Raw genomic sequence first — 19,527 nt, 5'->3', positions numbered from 1 at the left:
TAGGCTGGGCACCGTGGTTCACACCTGTAATCCCAGCACTTTAGGAGGTCGAGGCGAGTGGATCACCTGAGGTCAGGAGTTCGAGACCAGCCTGGCCAATATGGTGAAACCCTATCTCTACTAAAAATACAAAAATTAGCCAGGCATGGTGGCAGGTACTTGTAATTTCAGCTACTCAGGAGGCTGAGGCAGGAGAATTGTTTGAACCCAGGAGGCAGATGTTGCAGTTAGCCGAGATCATGCCATTGCACACAAGCCTGGGCAACAAGAGCTTCATTCCATTAAAAAAAAAAAAAAAAAAAAAAAAAAAAAAGAACTGTAGCCAACAAAATTACAAGTTATTCCACTGAAAAAATAATTAAATTGAGTGATTCTGTTCAACCTGTGTTTGTCAAGTACAGTGTCAAGGGGAATCACTGTGGCAGCACAGAGACTCTCTAACAGGCCAGATTTTAGGACACAAAAGATTGAGAAAAGGATACGTAATCCTGGATAAAAGTCTAGCTAGAACCTGTGGGTATAATGCAGCAAAGAGGCTGAATCTGAAAAACAACAACAAAAAAATGCTCTAAAGACAGCAAAATAGTGTCTTGAAAGCTGCTGCTTTTGGATTGAGAACAAGGAAGGATAGGCCCAGTGTGTGTGGCAGATGGTATAATGTTAGATGATGAGGAAAGGCAGAATTCTCAGCTCTCAGCTTTTCTGTTTTCTCTATCAAGGGAAAACGATCTTCAATCTAGAAACATTAAATATCTAGAAGGGACTGAATATAGATAGGTGGAAAAAATGAGAGAGTTGTAAGCCCAGGTGAAAGATGGAACATAGAATAGTGTCTTGCATGTAGCGTTACTCAATCAGAAGTTGCTCAGTTAAGCCCCTGTTTTAGAAATATCTTGCACATTGACCGGGCGCGATTGCTCACACCTGTAATCCCAGCACTGTGGGAGGCTGAGGTGGGTGGATCACTTGAGCCCAGGAGTTCAAGACCGGCCTGGGCAACGTGGCGAAACCCCATCTCTACTAAAAACACAAAAATTAGTCCGGCATGGTGGCACATGCCTGTAATCCCAGCTACTCAGGAGGCTGAGACAGGAGACTCTCTTAAACCTGGGAGACAGGGGTTGCAGTGAGCAGAGATCACACCACTGCACTCCAGCCCGGGTGACAGGGTGAGATTCGTTCTCAAAACAAAACAAAACAAAACAAAAGGAATAGCTTGTACGTATGACCTCAGTCTTTGAAAACTCATGGAGAATTTTGGAACCAAAAGACTAAAGGTTTTGGAGCATATTTTCCACTTTTCATATGGCAAAGAAACATGAATTATGACCCTTGTCAAAATTCTAGAAACAATTATTATTATTATTATTTTGAGATGGAGTTTTGCTCCTGTTGCCCAGGCTGGAGTGCAATGATGCAATCTCGGCTCACTGCAACCTCCACCTCCCAATTTCAAGCGATTCTCCTGTCTCAGCCGCTGAGTAGCTGGGATTACAGGTGCCTACCACCATGCCAAGCTAATTTTTGGTATTTTCAGTAGAGACGCAGTTTCACCATGTTGGCCAAGCTGGTCTTGAACTCCTGACCCCAGATGATCCCCTCACCTCGGCCTCCCAAAGTGCTGGGATTATAGGCGTGAGCTACCACGCCCAGCCTAGAAACAATTATTAAAGAAATTGTGGGCCAGGCACGATGTCTGATCACAAGGCAGGAGATCGAGACCATCCTGGCTAACATGGTGAAACCCCGTCTCTACTAAAAAAAAAAAAAATACAAAAAAATTAGCTGGGCGTGGTGGTGGGCACCTGTAGTCCCAGCTACTTGGGAGGCTGAGGCAGGAGAATGGCGTGAACCTGGGAGGCGGAGCTTGCAGTGAGCCAAGATTGCACCACTGTACTCCAGCCTGGGCAACAGAGCTAGACTCCATCTCAAAAAAAAAAAAAAAGAAAGAAAGAAAAGAAATTGTGAGTATTTAGAAAGAATTTTGAGATTACTAGGAACCACTAGTGTTTATTGAGAAGCTGTGAAAAACAAATGTCATTTCTTTTTCTGGGTGGAGATGCAAGGTTTGTAGTGCCAATGAACGTGACAGACATTGTGGAACTTCAGTTCAGGAAATTATTTTGACCTTGGTCATCTCTCTAACAGCCTCATAGACAAGATACAGCAATGTGGGCTGGATGATACCAGTTTGGTGCATATAGAGTCAGCTTCATCCAAAGGCTGAGAAAGGTCCCTAATGATGGGCCAGATGGCTGTCTTCCATGTCCAGTTCCATCTGACATTTTGCTTTCTAATATCACATAAATGTACAGGATGCCCATTTATCAATTCTGCAGAAATCTCAGAGTTAGGAGAAATGTATCAGCTGGATAAAATATTCAAAAGATATCTCCATAATGGGCCAAATAAATAAGGTGATATTTAACAAGATGCATATAAAGTCTTGAATTGGGTTATGAAAAAGATCAGTTGCACAAGTAGGAGATGAAGGTATCAGACTTAACTACCACCATTGTGGAAAAGCCAGAGTTCATTTACTGGTAAATAAGAGCCCCAGTGAAAATGCTGCTAAAAAGACTTCTCAATCTCTGGGCATAGGATGAAGGTGTGAGAGGGTCTCTCTATTTTGGGTTGTTTATATATTGTTTAATTCTAGACTGTCTTTAAGATATATCTTGGAAAATTAGAGTGTAAGCAGAATGGGCATCCTTCCTATGACAAAATGACAGACGATCTGGAGGCACTGTGAAAAGAGCAAACTTCAGTCAATTGAGACGTGTCCTCAAATATCTAAAGGTCTGTCATGTAAAATATACAGTGACTGTTTTCCATCCTCCTCCAGGGAGAAAAACTGGAATCAATGGCTAGCTGTCAACCCATTGAAGGCCAATAGAAAGTTTTCAGGACTTAAAAGTACACAGCCCTGCAGTAGACTTCCTGAACAGAAGGGAGCTCCCTCATCCCATGGATAATTATAGAGCAGTCACCTGTCAGGGAGGAATGGAGGGAATTCCTGCATTGGCTCATGGCTGGACCAGATGACCCCGGAGGGTTCTTCTACCATGTATATTGTATGATTTCAGTAGTGACAGTTCCCATTTATTGAGCTTATACTATGTGCCAGGACTGGGATAAGGGCTTTGTGTGCATAATCCCACTGCAGCTGCATGGCAGATAAAAAGACTGAGGCTTAGGAAGTCTATGATAATCACTCAAGCCCACAAAATGGGAAGTAGAGGAGTGGCATTTTGATCCCAAGTCTGAGTTCAAAGTGTGCATTCTTAACTTCTATATTCTATGTGATCTCTGGCATACATACTTCATTCTTTCATCCAACAACAAATGTCTGTGAATGCCTTGTTCTTTCCCTCCTCTCCCTGGCAAACTCACTCATCCATTTAGACTGAGTGCACCTGCTGTCCCCTCTCTGAGGCTTTCCCTTGCTTTCTCCACACACAATTAATTGCCTGCCTCCTGTGTTCTCACAAGAGGCATGTTGTATTCTATTTGGCTATGTTGGTTTTCCCCAATGGACCATGAGCTACCAGTTACCTAAAGAGCTAGAAGCAGTGTTTACCCCTGTCTGGCACCACATACAATGCTTAGAAGATGTTGGCCCTCAATGTTTATACATTCGCTTGCTCAAACATTCATTCACTCAAGAAACCTAAGAAAGAATCACACCTTATTTCCCTCCCTCCTCCCTCTCTCACTTTAGTCCTTCACACACGACACTTCGCACATCATTTTCCTACTCCACCTCCTTTAATGTCCCTTTGTGTTCTACAGCATGAAGTGCAAATGCCTTAGCACTATTCTCTGTGATGAAATCATCAAAAAAAATGCCAGGCCTCCTTGCCCACCCCTCCGTGCCCCTCAGCCCCCCCAGTCTCTGTCTCCACCATCTTCTTCCCCATTCCCTCCTTTTTCCTCAAGTTGTTCCCTCTTCTTGAAAAATGCCCTCTTCCACCCTCATTATTTCCTCTCAAAAGTGTTCCTGTTCTTCCACCCCAGTCCCTTAGAAAGTCCAGCCTCACACCCTGATCAGAAAAATCCTCCCTCCCCCGTGTGCCCACAGTACTTTTTGTTGCTTTATTGTGATTGTTTTCTAATATTCTATTTTATTCTAGCTCTTTGAGTCCATCTGATCCAAAGAGCATCTAGTGATATCCTTTTTGGTAGGCACAATGCCTTACTATCTGCAAATTTCTCATGCAATGTAACATTATATATCACTATATCTCCAGTACCTAAGGTAATACCAACACATAGGAGATGTCTGATAGATAGGTGTTATTAAGTGAATGAATGAAACAGAAGCCAAGCTCTGCATTCTAGCACCAGTTTGCCCATAAAGTAAATAATCTGGGATATTGCATATACAGTTCACCCTTCTGCATCTGCAAATTGAAAATATTTAGAGAAAAATTAAAATAATACAATAAAAGATAATACAAATAGAAAAACCAATACAATATGGCAAATATTGACATGGCATTTATATCATATTCAGTATTATAAATAATCTAGAAATTATATAAAGTATACTAGAGGATGTGTATAGGTTACATGCAAATACAGTCACCTCTTGGTATCTATGTAGGACTGGGTCCAGAACTCCTGTGCAGATACTAAAATGTATGAATGCACAAGACCCTGATATAAAATGACATAGCAGGACAGGCACGATGGCTCACACCTGTAATCCCAGCACTTTGGGAGGCCAAGGCGAGAGGATCATCTCAGGCCAGGAGTTCGAGACCATCCTGACCAACATGGTGAAACCCCATCTCTACTAAAAATACAAAACTTAGCTAGGTGTGGTGGTGCACACCTGTAGTCCCAGCTACTCAGGAGGCTGAGGCAGGAGTATTGCTTGAACCCAGGAGGCAGAGGTTGCAGTGAGTCAAGATCGTGCCACTGTACTCCAGACTGGACAAGAGAGCGAGACTCTGTCTCAAAAAAAAAAAAAGGCACAGTATTTGCATATAACCTATGCACATCTTCCCATATTTTAAAATCATGTCTAGATTACTCATAATACCTAACACAATGCCTACAAATTACTTCATTTGTATGGATTCAACATAGTACTTGAAGTGCAGCAAATTTGTGTTTTTTGGAACTTTGTGAAATATTTTTTTCTGAATATTTTTTGATCCACAGTTGGTTGAATCCACAGACGAGGAACCCACAGATTTGAAGAGCTGACCATACTATGTCATTATATATAAGGGACTTGAGCACTCATGGCTTTTGATATCCAAGAGGGGGTCCTAGAACTAGTCCTCCATAAATACTGAGACATGACTGTAAATCTTTCTGGGCCCCAGTTTCATTATCAATAAAAAGGTGGTCCAGGAGACAGGGAGAAAAGGGAACTAATTTTTATGGATTTCTTGCTATGTGCAAGGCAATGAACTAGGTGTATTATTTACCTTAAAAGACTACTTTAGCAGGAGGGAGGGAGAAATATACATAGCAGTGAAGATACAGTTAAGGATCAGACACAGTTAAGTTCAGACTCTAGCTCTGCTGCTTACTGTGAACTTGGGCAAGTTTAATCTTTTAAACCTCCATTTCTTCAGCTATCAAGTGGTGATGATAAGTGTATCTACAGAAAAGTTTGTTATGAGGATTAAATTAGATCTGCATGTAAGGTACATAGCCCATCAACATAGCCATCCTCATATCGTATTGCCTGTGTGTCTTCTCATTCCAGTTTAACTAGTGAAGAAGCAGAGGTTCCGAGAAGTTAAGCAACTTGCACAAGGTCACACAAAGCTTCTGTCTGCCTTGTTTTCCCCTCTGTGTATAGGACCCTCCAGGATAAATCCTTCTAGGATGGCCATGAGCATTTGCCATACAGCTTGTGTTCTCCCTTCAGGGTGAAATATTCAAAAGCCACCTTTTAACATTTTAGTACCTAGATATTTAGTGTCTAACATTAAATATCTAAGAAACAGTGCCAGTTTTCTCATGATTCTTCTTCTGTTTAATAAAGGTCATAATCTAAGTAATAAGAATACATGGATATACCCCCAGGAGACACAAAGCTAATAACTTCTTTTGTTATTATTTGACTTTTCTTTGTTCAAAAAATCAAAATGCCAGTCAACACTCCTCTGTGACCAAATGTGGCATGAGCTTCCCTGCCCCATGGAAGGAGCCACAGGCCACCTGGGCACTCAGTAAGCATTTGATCTGGGGGAAAAAAAAGAAGAAGGAAATGATGACCAGCAGCTAGGGTTGTCCTTGGTGAAGAATGTGATGCATTTACATGTATAAGTTTTACAAAGAATATACGAGTAGGCAAGGGGAGGGTCGTTTGTGGTGGGATGTTATCATGGTTATGTGACCATTGGAACTGGAGTGGTCATGCCCTAAGTGTCCGAGAAGACCCCCCCCCACACACGTACCCAGAGCATGCACAGGTGGGTTTTATTTGTCATGCCCATAACCTGGAGGCATCTACAGGGTGTCAGGGAGCTGCTGCCTACAGAGCCCTTCTCACTACAAACATAACCTGCTAAAGTGGCTCAAAGCAGTTTGATCATGGGGAGAGAAACGCCAATCTAACCCATTTGCTGTTGATTTCTTAAGCAGATTCAGGTGCACAGGATGAAGCACAGCTTTTGCAGGAATGGTTTAAGCTGGTTCTGGAGAAGAATAAATTAATGCGATATGAGTCGGAGCTCCTAATCATGTAAGTAAGGCAACACAGATACCAGTGAGTCCTAAAAGCAAAGGGGCAAAGCGGGGTGGCTTACCCTCCTAGGCTGAAGTCTAGGGACTTTTTCTCCTTGTGCATACAGAATAGTGATTGAGGCAAATTGATATTTTATGTCTTGCATATCATGCTGGCATTAGTGCAAAGAATCTTTAGCTGTCTGTTCTCTCTGCAGAGTCCTGTGGCTAAAATACATTTTGGGTAATGGGTTTGGAGCTGAAGGTCATTTGGATAAGGCATTTTCAATCCATCTCTCTTCCCTGGGCCCATGTTAAAAGAGTGATCACACACCTGCAATGGGAAGGCTGTGTCTGGCCTCTGAGATAAATCTTGGGAAGGACTCAGTGACATATGCCTGACCACTTCCTGTGGCTTTAAGAGAATGAAGAACTAAGATCTGGCTGGCTGTCCTCTCTGAATGCAGTTGCAGCCTCGTTGGGAGATCAAAAAGTGGAGATGGATCTCACCACATTCTGAAAAAGCTGAAGGTCACTAAACCTGTCATCATTCTAGAGAGAAAAAAGTAACATGTAGTATAAATTTAAGTGTCACAAGTCGTGCTGGGTGCTTCCATTTATGCTGTATCATTTCATTCTTGCCCTAACCCCAGGAGGTAATTTTAAGGACTTTTGAAGGGGTGTAATAAATACTACCACTCTTCCCTGCCTGGGTTCTGAGCCAGGTGAGAAATAAGACAACCAAGTCAATAGATGGAACATCAAAATATTATCTTTATTACCAATAATGGCTGATATGATAATGGCTTGTACATGGCTAAGTATGACAGCCCAGATTGGCTTGCTACCTGTATTCGTTTCCTAGGCTGCAATAACAAATTACCACAGACCGGATGGCTTACAGCAGCAATTTATTCTCTCACTGTCTGGAAGCCAGAAGTTCAAAATCAAGGTGTTGGGAGAGCTGTGTTTCCTGCAGAAACACGAGGAAGGACCTAGAGAAGGACCTGTCCTAGCCCTTTCCACTTTTTCCAGCTCTGGGCTTTCCTGAGTTTGTGACTCTAGTCTCTGCCTCTGTCTTCACACAGCCTTCCCTGTGTGTCTGTGTCTTCTCTTCTGCTCTTATAAAGACATTTGGGTCATTGGGTTTAGGACCCACTGAGAAAATCCAGAATGTTCTTATCTTAAGGTCCTAAACTTAAATGCATCTGCAAAGACCCTTTACAAAAAAGGTCACATTCAGTTTCCATAGGTTAGGACGTGGACATGTCTTTTAGGGGGTCACCATTCAACCCACTACACTAACCAACCCCAGAAGTAGACATATACCTACCTAATCACAAAAGGTAGCAGACTCACCTGCTCCTTAGGGTCAAGGATGTTATCCTAGACCAGTGGGGTTCATCCAGGGGCAATAACCTCAGAGGATATTTGGCAATGTCTGAAGACATTTTTGTTGTCATATCTAGGGGCAGGGATGCTACTGATATCCAGTGAACAGAGACCAAGGATGCTACTAAACATCCTACAAAGTACAAGACAGTCCCTCCCAACAAAAAAGAATTATTTGGCCTAAAATGTCTAAAGTGTCAAGGTTGAGAAACCTTGCCCTAGAACTATGGCAAGGGTTATTGAGAACAAATGTTTGCTGAAGACTGACTGAGCCTGAGAGAGAAAGAGAGGAGTTAGTTGAGCTCACATAGTCTATTTTTCCCAAATGTACCTCCCCTGGGGTGAGAATGAGAAAGGGTAGGGTTGGGAGAGGTGGCCCAGAGTTACATTCATTGAGTTCCATTGACATGGAAGGTAATGCCAGGAATTGGGAAGAAGAGGGGTCATCTCTAGTGATGATTTGTTTCATTATAACCATTTTTTTTTTTTTTTTTTTTTGAGACAGGGTCTCGCTCTGTCACCCTGGCTGGAGTGCAGTGGCGCGATCTCAGCTCACTGCAGCCTCCACCTCCTGGTTTCAAGTGATTCTCCTGCCTCAGCCTCCCAAGTAGCTGGGACTATAGGTGCACACCACACCCAGCTAATTTTTGTATTTTTAGTAGAGACAGGGTTTTACCATATTGACCAGGCTGGTCTCGAACTCCTGACCTCAAGTGATCCGCCCGCCTTGGCCTCCCAAAGTGCTGGAATTATAGGCCTGAACCACCATACCCAGCCTTATTACAACTTTTTAAGTTGACGCATATAATGAGATTCAGGGCAACTAAGTAATTTGTCCACTCTACCTGACTACAAAGCCCTTTTTATATAGCTACAGTGTCTGCATTGAGGCCGGGTATAAATGATAAATTATAAAAATGTAAAAATTATTTTAAAAGTGTAAAAAATGTATCAAGCGCATCCTATGCACCAGGAACTATGCTGGGTTCTGTGGAAATAAAGATGGATAAGGTCATAGACTCTATCTTCTAGGATCTTGTAGTTTTGAGGGAAACAGATAGGCACATGCATAGCACGGTAGTAATAAGAAAACACAGAAGAGCTCCATGGTGATAGAAGGGTCTGCCTGAGAGTCAGGGAGGCACGGCTGCTGCCTGTGTCCCATAACTGCAGTTTCCCTGGTCAACGCGCTGTCGGAAGGACTTTCCTCTCCAAAGGAGGGTGAATAGGAAAACTTGGGCATGTGAACTAGACAAAGGCTGGTAGGAGCTCTGCTAAAGGATGGGTTTTAGTTTGGAGAAAGCCCTGAATGAGCATGGAGAAATGTCTTATTGGTATCTTGATTCAATGCTTTTGGGAACCAGATGCCAAGACACTTCAAAGAACAAGAGGTCTATTGGGGAAAATGCCTGTGAAGGGAGAGGGAGCAGGAGGAAGTGAGAAGTCTTCAGACTCCACAGCAGTTCTTATGCCTGTAAAAGGAGAGTGGGGAGGGAGAAGAATTGGGCAGGAGGATCCCCAGATGTGGCGCAGGTCTAAGAAAGTCTTGGCTAGGTCAATGGGAACATCAGTGCAAAGACCGCCCATCGAGGAATTCCATGCAGGGCAGGAACAGGGCAACTGCAACACCTCCTCTGTGCTCGGTCTGCATGACATGGAAGTGGATCTTGCAGCAGTGAGCTCACTATGCTTCTCCCAGAAGTTCTCTTAAAGGAAGATCTGACTGGTCCATCTCCATTGACTACCACAGTGGGCCACAAGAAGTTCAGGGTTGATAACAAGAAGCAGGGACCTTGGCTCATGTAGTAGCAGATGTAGTAAAAATAACGCCAGTAACAGGGTATAACAAAGTGACCCCAGCACTCATAGGGGCGATGCATGATACACATGCAGATGGCAGGTAGAGGCTGGAAGAGAAGACCCCACCAGGTCAAACCCAGGGATCTAATCTCAGCCCTCACCCTCTTCAAGTCTCTGTTGCAGTGAACACCCTTGACCTTTCTCTTTTCTCACAAAACATCCCTTGCTTGTCTCTGTGATGGTGCATTTCTTGTTTTGTTCTTCCAACCTTTGGATGACTTCTTCCCTGGCTACCTTTTTGTTTGGCTTCTAAGTGTAGGTATTTCCAGGCTTCTGTCTTCAAACTTTCTTTCTCTATAGCCTTCCTTTTAGGGATCACACAACTTCAACTCTCACCTCTGACCACTGCCACATCTGTGTGTGGTCCTCAGTTCTCCTGAGAACTCCAGAGTGGCATTGGGGAGCGTCCACATTACCACATGGGCTAGCCTGTGGGGAGCTCACACACCCACGGTGATATCCACGGGGCATCCCCCAGCATGGAAAACGTAAGTTCCACCTTCACCGAGGACTCACTTCATTTCTTGACTTTGCTGCTCCTCTCAGTGGAAATGCTGAGGCCCCAGCACCCAAGCTTGTCTACCCCAAAGCATCACTGACTCCACCTCTCCTACAGCCAGCTGGAGAGTTGCTTGAGTTTTAAGGTCCTCACCCTACCCAAACAAAATATGTCACTTTTGTTTCCTCCATTTTGTTTTCTCATGTACCACAGTCAGAGACTTGGGCATCATTGGAGATAATGCTGTAAGTCAAGTTACTCCTAAAAGAGAGAAAAGCTTTTGATTGTCATTGCTTCTCCCCGGGCCTATGCTAGTCATTTCTTCACTATTCTCCTCATCCCCACCCCATCCCTAAAGGGTGGTCTGGATGGCCTTCCGAAGCCTACTGAAAGCACATTGCAGCCTTCAGCTGCTCCCCCTGGTCTCTTGAGTTCAGTGTATCTCAGCAGTCTTTCCAGGTACCTACAGAGATCCCAGCAGCAGCAGAACCTTCAGTTTAAAGACAGGCTAAGGCCGGGTGCAGTGGCTCATGCCTGTAATCCCAGCACTTTGGGAGGCAGAGGAGGGCAGATCACCTGAGGTCAGGAGTTTGAGACCAGCCTGGACAACAGGGTGAAACCCTGTCTCTACTAAAAAGACAAAAATTAGCTGGGTGACAGATGCCTGTAATCCCAGCTACTCGGGAGGCTGAGGCAGGAGAATCGCTTAAACCTGGAAGATGGAGGTTGCAGTGAGCCAATACTGTACCATTGCACTCCAGCCTGGGTGAAAAAAGCAAACTCCATCTCAAAAAAAAAAAAAAATTAGCCAGGCATGGTGGTGCATGCCTGTAATCCCAGCTACTTGAGAAGCTGAGACAGGAGAATCACTTGAACCCAGGAGGCGAAGGTTGCAGTGAGCTGGCGCCACTGCACTCCAGCCCAGATGACAGAGTAAGACTCGGTCTCAAAAAAATAATTGTAATAAAAAATAAAGATAGGCTAAAACTCCAGTTTTAATAAGGAAAAAAGAATGTTGTAGCTACTCTCAATGGGCTTATTCATCAATGTTTCCTCACAAATCTATAGTGTTTATAAAGTTTAACATTTTATCACCCAGGGCCCAGGAACTAGAATTAGAAGATCATCAAAGCAGACTGGAGCAGAAACTGAGAGAGAAAATGCTCAAGGAGGGTAAGTATGCTGATGTCTTGGGTCCTCGTTCAGAACTTTCAACCTGAAAGGCTCTTGAGCAAGAGTGTGCCACAAATCCCAGAGTGGGGTGCTCTTCCTGCCTGCCAGCCTGCGAGTCAAAGGAAAGTGCAAAGCCAGCCTGCCTCCCACCAGCAGCACCACAAGCCCCATTTAGCCTCATTCACTTGGGCTGTGAGGGCAGTGCTTTCCCCCATCACATGTGGCAGTAGGAACAAAGTCCTGTGTTCACTTATTCATTCACATATCCACCCATTCATTTAACACACATTTACTAGGAACTGTGGGCCTGGTTTATGATGAAGAGAAACCCCTGCCCTCTAGGAGTTTGTGGTCTCACTGGGGAGACTAACACCCCCAGTCCAGTAATGCTAGTTCAGTGAGATGAAGGCCACAACAGAAGGGCTTTGGGATCACAGAGAAAGGCGGGTCTAGTGCTGCCAGGCACTAGAGCTGGTAAAGGAAACATTCTCTCCCAGCGTGGGCAGGGCCAGGGCATCCCACATGAGAAAATGATTCCACCAGGAAGGAGGGAGAGTGAAGATAAACCCAACTGACATCATATACTGCTGTATGCAGTTATTAGTTCCCGTGAGAAAGGCATATTCACTGTTTTGTGCCTGTGTGTTTGCAGTGCCAGATCCACGCATGACTTTCCTATATTCAGACGTAGATCTAAAGAACAACTTAAAGAATGTCTATACTTCATGGATATCATACTGCACCTACCTTATGAGGTTGCCCAGTATAGGGCAAGTACTGAGCAAATATTAGGCATCATTATCCTGATTTTTGTTTACGTATTTTTGTGCCCAGTTTTACAAATTAGAAAACCAAGTCTCCGAGAATTTAAATAACATGCTCAAGGTGAATGGTAGGGCTAAGATTTAGGAATAGATCACAGGTCAGGGTCTCCTGTTCTTTCCCATATGGCAGTGATTTGCAGGCTGTTTCTTTATAGCAACAGGACTCTAACAAAATCCTCATGCAGCAGCACTGTACAGACTAAAGTGGTATAAATCATTTTTTATATGTCAGAGGGGCTTAGATGGGTCCATCCACGACAAGCCTAAACTGAGAGAGGATTTTTTATTTTAATTTTTCTGTGCTGTTTATTAAATGAGTAGTAATCCTGGACTTAATAAACCATAGAGTCTAACTGATATCTAACTTGTATATCAGATTTGAAAAGTTTAATTTGTTCTGTTTCAGGATACTAAATAAATACCACCAAAGACTATTTGCCACCTTTGATTCTTTTTAAAAAAATTCTTACTAAGGAGTGAAGGTCATATGTTTTCCTCACCCCTCTCAGATGTATCCAAAAAATGTAGTTTCTTTATTCTGTCTGTACCTGAGCTCATCTTCCGCCTACGCATCCTCCCGCTAATTAGCGAGGGAAAATAATAGGAACTCTTTATCCCTCCATGGTAAACTTAATCTGATGCAATAACTTAAACAGTCCTTGTAGGAGATGCTCGGTCTCTTTGGGATGAAAATGTGCAGTCTTGAAGATGCCACCCCTCCCTTCTGCGTCTCTCCTCAGGGTGCCTGGCAGGTAATGGGAAGAGGCAGGTCTGTGTGACCTTGTGGCATTAGGACTTTGTGTGGAGTGCTCTGCTTAGTGAGTTCACACATGGCATCCCCCATCATTGGGCTGCAACTCTCTCTGTGGCATCTGCAGCTGAGGTGTATGCTGGTCTCATCCGTAGCCTGCCCACTCTCTCAGCATGCCTGGGTGCCTACAGGCATTCCTGGCTCACCCAGCCTCACTTCAGCACATCTCCCATTCAGTGCGGCCAGACAGTTTCTCCTGTGGGGTCACTTTCCCCCATGGGGGAGCCCTGTGGCAGGTCCACCAGCCAGCTGTCTTTGGTATCAGTGGGGCAAGTGTACCCTTCTAGGCTCCAGCATGCCACATACAGCACACCAAGATCTGGGGGGCCACACTCAGACCCTTCTTCTCTGCCCAACCATGAAGTACTGTCCTATGTTTATACATAGGGGTGCCCTTTAAGCTGGCTTCTTTCCAGAATTCTGAACAAGGGCAGGGCAAGAGTCCTGTGCCCATCCATCTCCCACTCCCACTGTTCCCATCAAATGAGATATGACATTTCCTGCCCCCTGTGGGGCTTCCAAGGCCCAGAATGGAGAGACCAAGCCTAGGGCTCTAATCCTCTGCCCCTCCTGCTTCTCTCTTCTCTCTGCTTAAAACTTGAGGTGCAAAGGGGTGGTGTTTCTTTGCCTCCCTTTCATCAGACCTAGCTGCTCCCTGGCCCAGACCTCAGAGCTAAGCCTGATGAGGGACAGTGGCACCCTCTCTTCTCTGGGATAAGGCTCCTCACCCAGTCCTCCATGGGTTAGACAGAGGGCTCTAGGAATTTAGAAAGATTTCTCCTAAGGCAATCATCTGCTTGACAAGACTTAAATCTGGCTTCAGAATCCTGTGTTCTGTGGCCAAAGCTCATTACTACTTGTTTCCTACTCTCTCTTTTCATTTTCTAACAATCCTATCTCCCCCAGGCAACTGAATGCCTCAGGCCAATTATCAAGAAGGTCAGGTACTCGGGAAGACAAAGGGAAAAGCAAAGTCAGTGTGGAAACACCTTTCTATCAGACAGTTGTAGCCTCACTTTGCTTCCCTGTGGTCCCTACACAAAAGGCTACAGTTTGTCATTAACTAAACATGAAAAAGATTCTGGCCGGGCGCTGTGGCTCACGCCTGTAATCCCAGCACTTTGGGAGGCTTAGGTGGGCTGCTCACAAGGTCAGGAGTTCAAGACCAGCCTGGCCAACATGGTGAAACACTGTCTCTACTAAAAATACAAAAAATTGACCAGGCGTGGTGGGAGGCGCCTGTAATCCCAGCTACTCAGGAGGCTGAGGCAGGAGAATCTGGGAGGTGGAGGTTGCAGTGAAGAGGCTGAGGCAGGAGAATCTGGGAGCTGGAGGTTGCAGTGACCTGAGACCACACCACTGCTCTCCAGCCTGGGCAACAGAGTGAGACTCCATCTCAAAAAAAAGAAAAAAAAAAAAAATTCTGGTCATTGAAAGAGTAGCCACTGGTGCAGCTGGTTTACTTAGAAACTTCTCACAGATTTCTTTGCTGTGGCTCAGATATGTTTATGGGAACCACCTTTTTGCTGTTTTGTTAGTTTCTCTTTGGGGCAGAGGGAAGGTTGGGGGACTTGATAGGGTTTGGCTGGTATTAAATTCTTTTTGTTACAAAGGGGTTTTCCCTGTCACTTTGTACATATCTTCAAGATGAAAACTGAGTGAACTGCTTCACCGCACCCACCTTTCTCATCTCTCGCTTTAAGGGCAGTTCCTTGGTGTTAAATTCATTTCCTTGTTTTCTCCATTAAAATTAAAGGCAGAACAAGTCCATAACAATTGAGAATGTCCATGCCAAGAACTCTCCTGGGGCCCAATCTTCCCTGAGCCCAATGTTGTTTTTCCTTTTTTTCTTTAGAGAGCCAGAAAGATGAGAAGGATCTAAATGAAGAGCAAGAAATATTCACCGAGCTGATGCAAGTGATTGAGCAAAGGAATAAACTCGTCGATTCCTTAGAGGAACAACGCGTCAGAGAAAAAGCCGAGGACCAGCACTTTGAAAGCTTCGTATTCTCCAGAGGCTGTCAGCTGAGCAGGACTTGAGGAGGCCCGTAGTCCCTCTCCCTGGCTGCACATTGGGACCAGATCAGGCCAAGTTCACCACACACCCTCGTGGGTCCTTCTGCAGGATTTATCACCCCTGGAACTTAAGTTATACCCTACTGCATTTTTTAAAATTAAAATTCTCTTGCACGCATGGCAGCTTCCCAAGGTCCTTCCAGAGATTATAATGAAGAAAACCCAAAAACTCTTTGGCAATTGGCAGTCAACTTCAGCCAGGCTCTCAGACTGGAGGTGTTGTTGGCAGATGACCAGCATTGTTTTCCCTAGAAAGTGACACAAAGACTTGGCTTTCCTGCTGCTTTTATCATTTTCCTTCCCAATTCATTGAGTTACATACTTTAAGATTTTTGAGAAGCTGCCTTTTCATTAATATATCCATATTTGCCTTTTTTGTATGGATGACCGGTTTCCAAATGTCAGAAAGAAGCAGCCGCAGTTTAAAGATTAGGTTAATATTTAAATTGTGTTTCCAGAGAAAGAGGAGAAACCTTGAGATTACTGATTACATAAAGCAAATAACTCATATGGCAGGTGTTAATTCAATCCAGGGTGAATTTCATTTACCAGGTGCATTTATAAGCCTTAATATAATATACATAAGCAATGAGAGCTTAATAGAACATTTGAGCCTTAATTTTATTTTAAGAAGAAAAGAAAAAAGGAAATAAAACTTTAACTTTATACCAGTGGGATTGTTAGTGTTCACCAAACACTGCTGGCTTAGAAAAGCTTTTTGTCCCCATGCTATGCTTTTTATGGACCCTGGAAAATAACGAAAAGCATTTTCAGAAAGAGAATGATGTTAAAGTACTTTTTAAGTAAGTGTTGATGACAGAAAAAAAAAAAGGGAATTTCTTTTATTTGTTGATAAAATATTGATGATATTGGTGCTGCTACCGAAACTGAGCACACTAGGGTACAAGAGAAGGAATGCTTCTTGCTGCTGGTCTTCTTAGACTCACAGAGAGAAGTATCTCTCCCTCTCCCCAGGAACTCTACAGAGCAAGGACAAAACCACTTCTGACTTAGAGGGAGGGCTGAATGCAGTAACCCTATTACCAAATCCCAAACTGGGTCATGGATTTTTTTAATGACATTTCAGTTTGAAAAGAAAGCTGGAAGATGGAGTTTGTCTGCTGACATGTTGGAATTCCTGGGGCATTATGACAGTTCCCATGGGGGCCAAAGAAGAGAAGATTTAATATGGTGATGTGTTGTCATAAAACATTTGATTGTTTTTGCTCAATGGGATTCTTTGAAGATTTAGTCTATTATTGATAAGAGAAACACTACAGAACTCTTGGTTGTATATTTGGCTGCCTTCATTTCGGCAAGTGTTTAAATGTGTCATTAGACGAAAGGTGCTCTTCAACAGTTGGCTCTGACTGGAGACCAGATTTCTCTCAAATCGATCCATGAACCACTTCTGTCAGAGACGCTCTCTGCGCACACCAATGTGGCCAGCTGACAAGCCAGAAATTAGATGTATAACTGAATTTCCTCTGAGTTAGCCAATGCTTTGGGTTACATTTAAGTACATCCTTTCTGTGTTATACCAAGTTCCAAAGGCTGCAGTTCTTTTTCCTTTTCTTTCCTTCCTTCCCTTTTTTTTTTTTTTTTTTTTTTTTTTAATAAGAATCAGGTCTTCCAGTGCCTGAATTATATTATTAGGCAATATGAGGAGGCACCTACCTACTACCTACCTACCTACCTATGAAAACTGTACCACTTCTGGATATTTATCTATTTTTATTTATTTGTGTATTGGTGATAATTGATAATATCATTTCCTCATAATTCAGGTTTCCAGGTGTTATAATTTGGAGAAGACCTATTAGCACTAAGAAATTGGTACATAAGCTATTTAATATACAAATAACCCAGATGTTTGGGGCAGTGAGTTGTATAGTATTAAATATTTCAGCTATCAGGCATTTAGAGGTAAGATTATAGATGCACAGGAATATCAACTCATTATAAGAAAAAGATTTATAATTTCAGTTTTCATTCTAGAATATGCAGAAATATTCAGACCTCAGGCTTTTCTGTCAGTTGCATAAAAGTGCATCCTTTGATGCTTGCATACATTTAACAGATGATGTTCAAAGTGTGTCATATTTGAGTTGTTATTGTGCAAGAGAATTAATTGCCACTTATTTTAATTTGTTATATTTCCATCCCAAAGAATGAGTCTCCCAAGAGGGCCAACAGAGAAGGTGGTTTGGTCCCTAGTATTCTGTTAATAGATGAGAGAAGCAATTTGTTCACTTTCTTTCACAGGCTGTGCTCTGTGGTTTATGGCTCAGTTTTATCTGGCCAAGTTAAAACATAAACTTGATCCTTAACAGTTTTCTACATACACTGGTCTTTCTGTTTTACTAGTACATAAAAACCATTTCAACATTTCCAATGGACACAAATATTGTGTCTGTTGAACTATCTAAAGTGATTCCATTCCTTATTTGCAAGAGAGAGCGTTCTAAGACTCTCAAAGTGTAAAATACTGTACATTTTGAAGACAGTTTATTTGTATGCAATATGAGTAGGATTATGATGAAAATGCACAGAGTCTGCACTGCCCCATAAAAGGGCACTAGTGAATGTGATCAAGGCCAAACTATATAGGACTCCAAATGGGACAGAAAGCCCAGGCTCAGATCATATTTCACAGTCAGTCTCCCACAGTTTCTCAGTTAAATCAAAGTGTTTATGATAGTTATAAGGTCAGAATTGTACCTAAGTTGGACATTTCTTAAGCTTGCCGTCCCAAACCATTGATTTATTGGTCTATTTATTTAACATCCTCTGAATGCCCATGGGGTTCTGCAGCCCTGTGCCAGATGCTGGGATACAGAAAGAATATTAGTCCTTAACTCCACCTCCAAATAAATACAAAGATCAAGAAATAGGTACCATCCCCAAATACAAAGATGAAAAATCTTTTTTTATTATAAGCATCAACCTATTCTACTCACGTTTGTCTCAAGCATAAAGAATATCCCCCACTATCACAGTGCTTCTTTGGCAATAAAAATAAGTTTGTATTTCTAAAACTGAAAAATAATATCAGGTTGTACTGTTTCATTTAAACCTTGACTTTGGCAGTGCTAGGCTGCTTGGAATCAATCAACGCCAAGATGCACCATGTTAGTTGCAACTGAGAAAGGAAGTGGCAGGTGTTTCCAGCCCTGATGAGCTGCAATGAAATTGATGTTTTCTGCATTCTGGAGGCAAATGACAATTCAGCAGTGTCTCTCTTCCCAGGAAGCAGATTTACAGGCTTTTCCTTCCAAACTGAAAATGGCAGCATGCCCCACCCAGGTGGCTGATCAGAGAACTACCCCAGTAGGGCAGAGGTGGCAGGGGGCAGCCGGGGCCGCCACATGAACAGAGAGCGGCAGTCATTGGATGTGGTGAGCTCAAATGTAGGAGTTTATTGTAATAAGAAAGTTCACATACAGGGGAAAGTGTACGATTTCATCTACTGTTTATCTTCTAACCTCACTGCTGAGTAGCTTGTAAAAGATTAATTTGCTCCAACAATTGGGAACTATTCATGTGGATGGAAATGTGTTATTTGTGCACTGCTATAGATACTGAAATGAACCAAAAATAAATGGTTTTGTGTCTCAGAAATCAAAACATTTTCATGTGGGCTTGGTTTGGCACCTCTGAGGGCAGCATCCATTTCGTTTATTTCTTCTCAGTGAAAGAGCCTGGGCAAGGCTTTGATTTTGTGTGGGAGTCTGTTAATTAACCCAGGAGATTTTATTACCACAGGGCATCTGGAAGGACTTACCTGACCAGCAGATTGGATTTGAATGGGAGGAGGAGCGAAGAAGGCTCACCTCAGGTGTATTCCTTCCACAAAGAAAGCTGTTTTCAAGGCTGGGGAAGGGGAGGGATGAGGCTTATGGTAGCCCCAGGCTCCCCCTTTCTCTCACCTTTCTCTCACCTGGTTTTGCATTTAATTCACTCAACAGGAATGTTTCCTTCTGCGCAGAACTAGCCTCTTCCTTCAAGTCACACTCTTTTAGTTTGTTCCTTTTACCTCTTTTCTTAACCCCAGAACATGCGTATTCTTAAACTATGAGTGCAGGATACACCAGAATTGCCACATCACAGTAATCAACCCGTCAGTCCCAGGAGCTCCCATCATTCCACATGAAGGTGCCCCCTTTGTTTGAAAGCTTTTGTCTGCTGATCAAATATTTGAA

At 43.2% G+C, this 19,527-nt stretch overlaps 1 protein-coding gene across 41 annotated transcripts in view; it reads left to right on the top strand.

Annotated features, from left to right (window-relative positions):
• MICAL2 (microtubule associated monooxygenase, calponin and LIM domain containing 2) overlaps positions 1 to 15,989 on the top strand; it is a 241,431-nt gene extending 225,442 nt beyond the window's left edge. For 29 of the 41 annotated variants that reach the window (XM_077963306.1, XM_077963302.1, XM_077963297.1 and 26 more), the window contains 3 exons: positions 6,607 to 6,709; positions 11,541 to 11,614; positions 15,105 to 15,989. In XM_077963306.1, the coding sequence (XP_077819432.1) occupies positions 6,607 to 6,709; positions 11,541 to 11,614; positions 15,105 to 15,289 (362 nt within the window). In that variant the 3' untranslated portion in view covers positions 15,290 to 15,989. The remainder of the gene's footprint in view (positions 1 to 6,606; positions 6,710 to 11,540; positions 11,615 to 15,104) is intronic. The other 12 variants (XM_077963300.1, XM_077963295.1, XM_077963282.1 and 9 more) reach the window with 1 other exon arrangement.
• Positions 15,990 to 19,527: the final 3,538 nt, after the last annotated feature.

This window comes from Macaca mulatta, chromosome 14, assembly GCF_049350105.2.
Source record: "Macaca mulatta isolate MMU2019108-1 chromosome 14, T2T-MMU8v2.0, whole genome shotgun sequence".
NCBI classification, from domain to species: domain Eukaryota; kingdom Metazoa; phylum Chordata; class Mammalia; order Primates; family Cercopithecidae; genus Macaca; species Macaca mulatta.
Note: the sequence above shows the minus strand (reverse complement) of the source record. Positions and strands in the feature narration are given on the sequence as shown.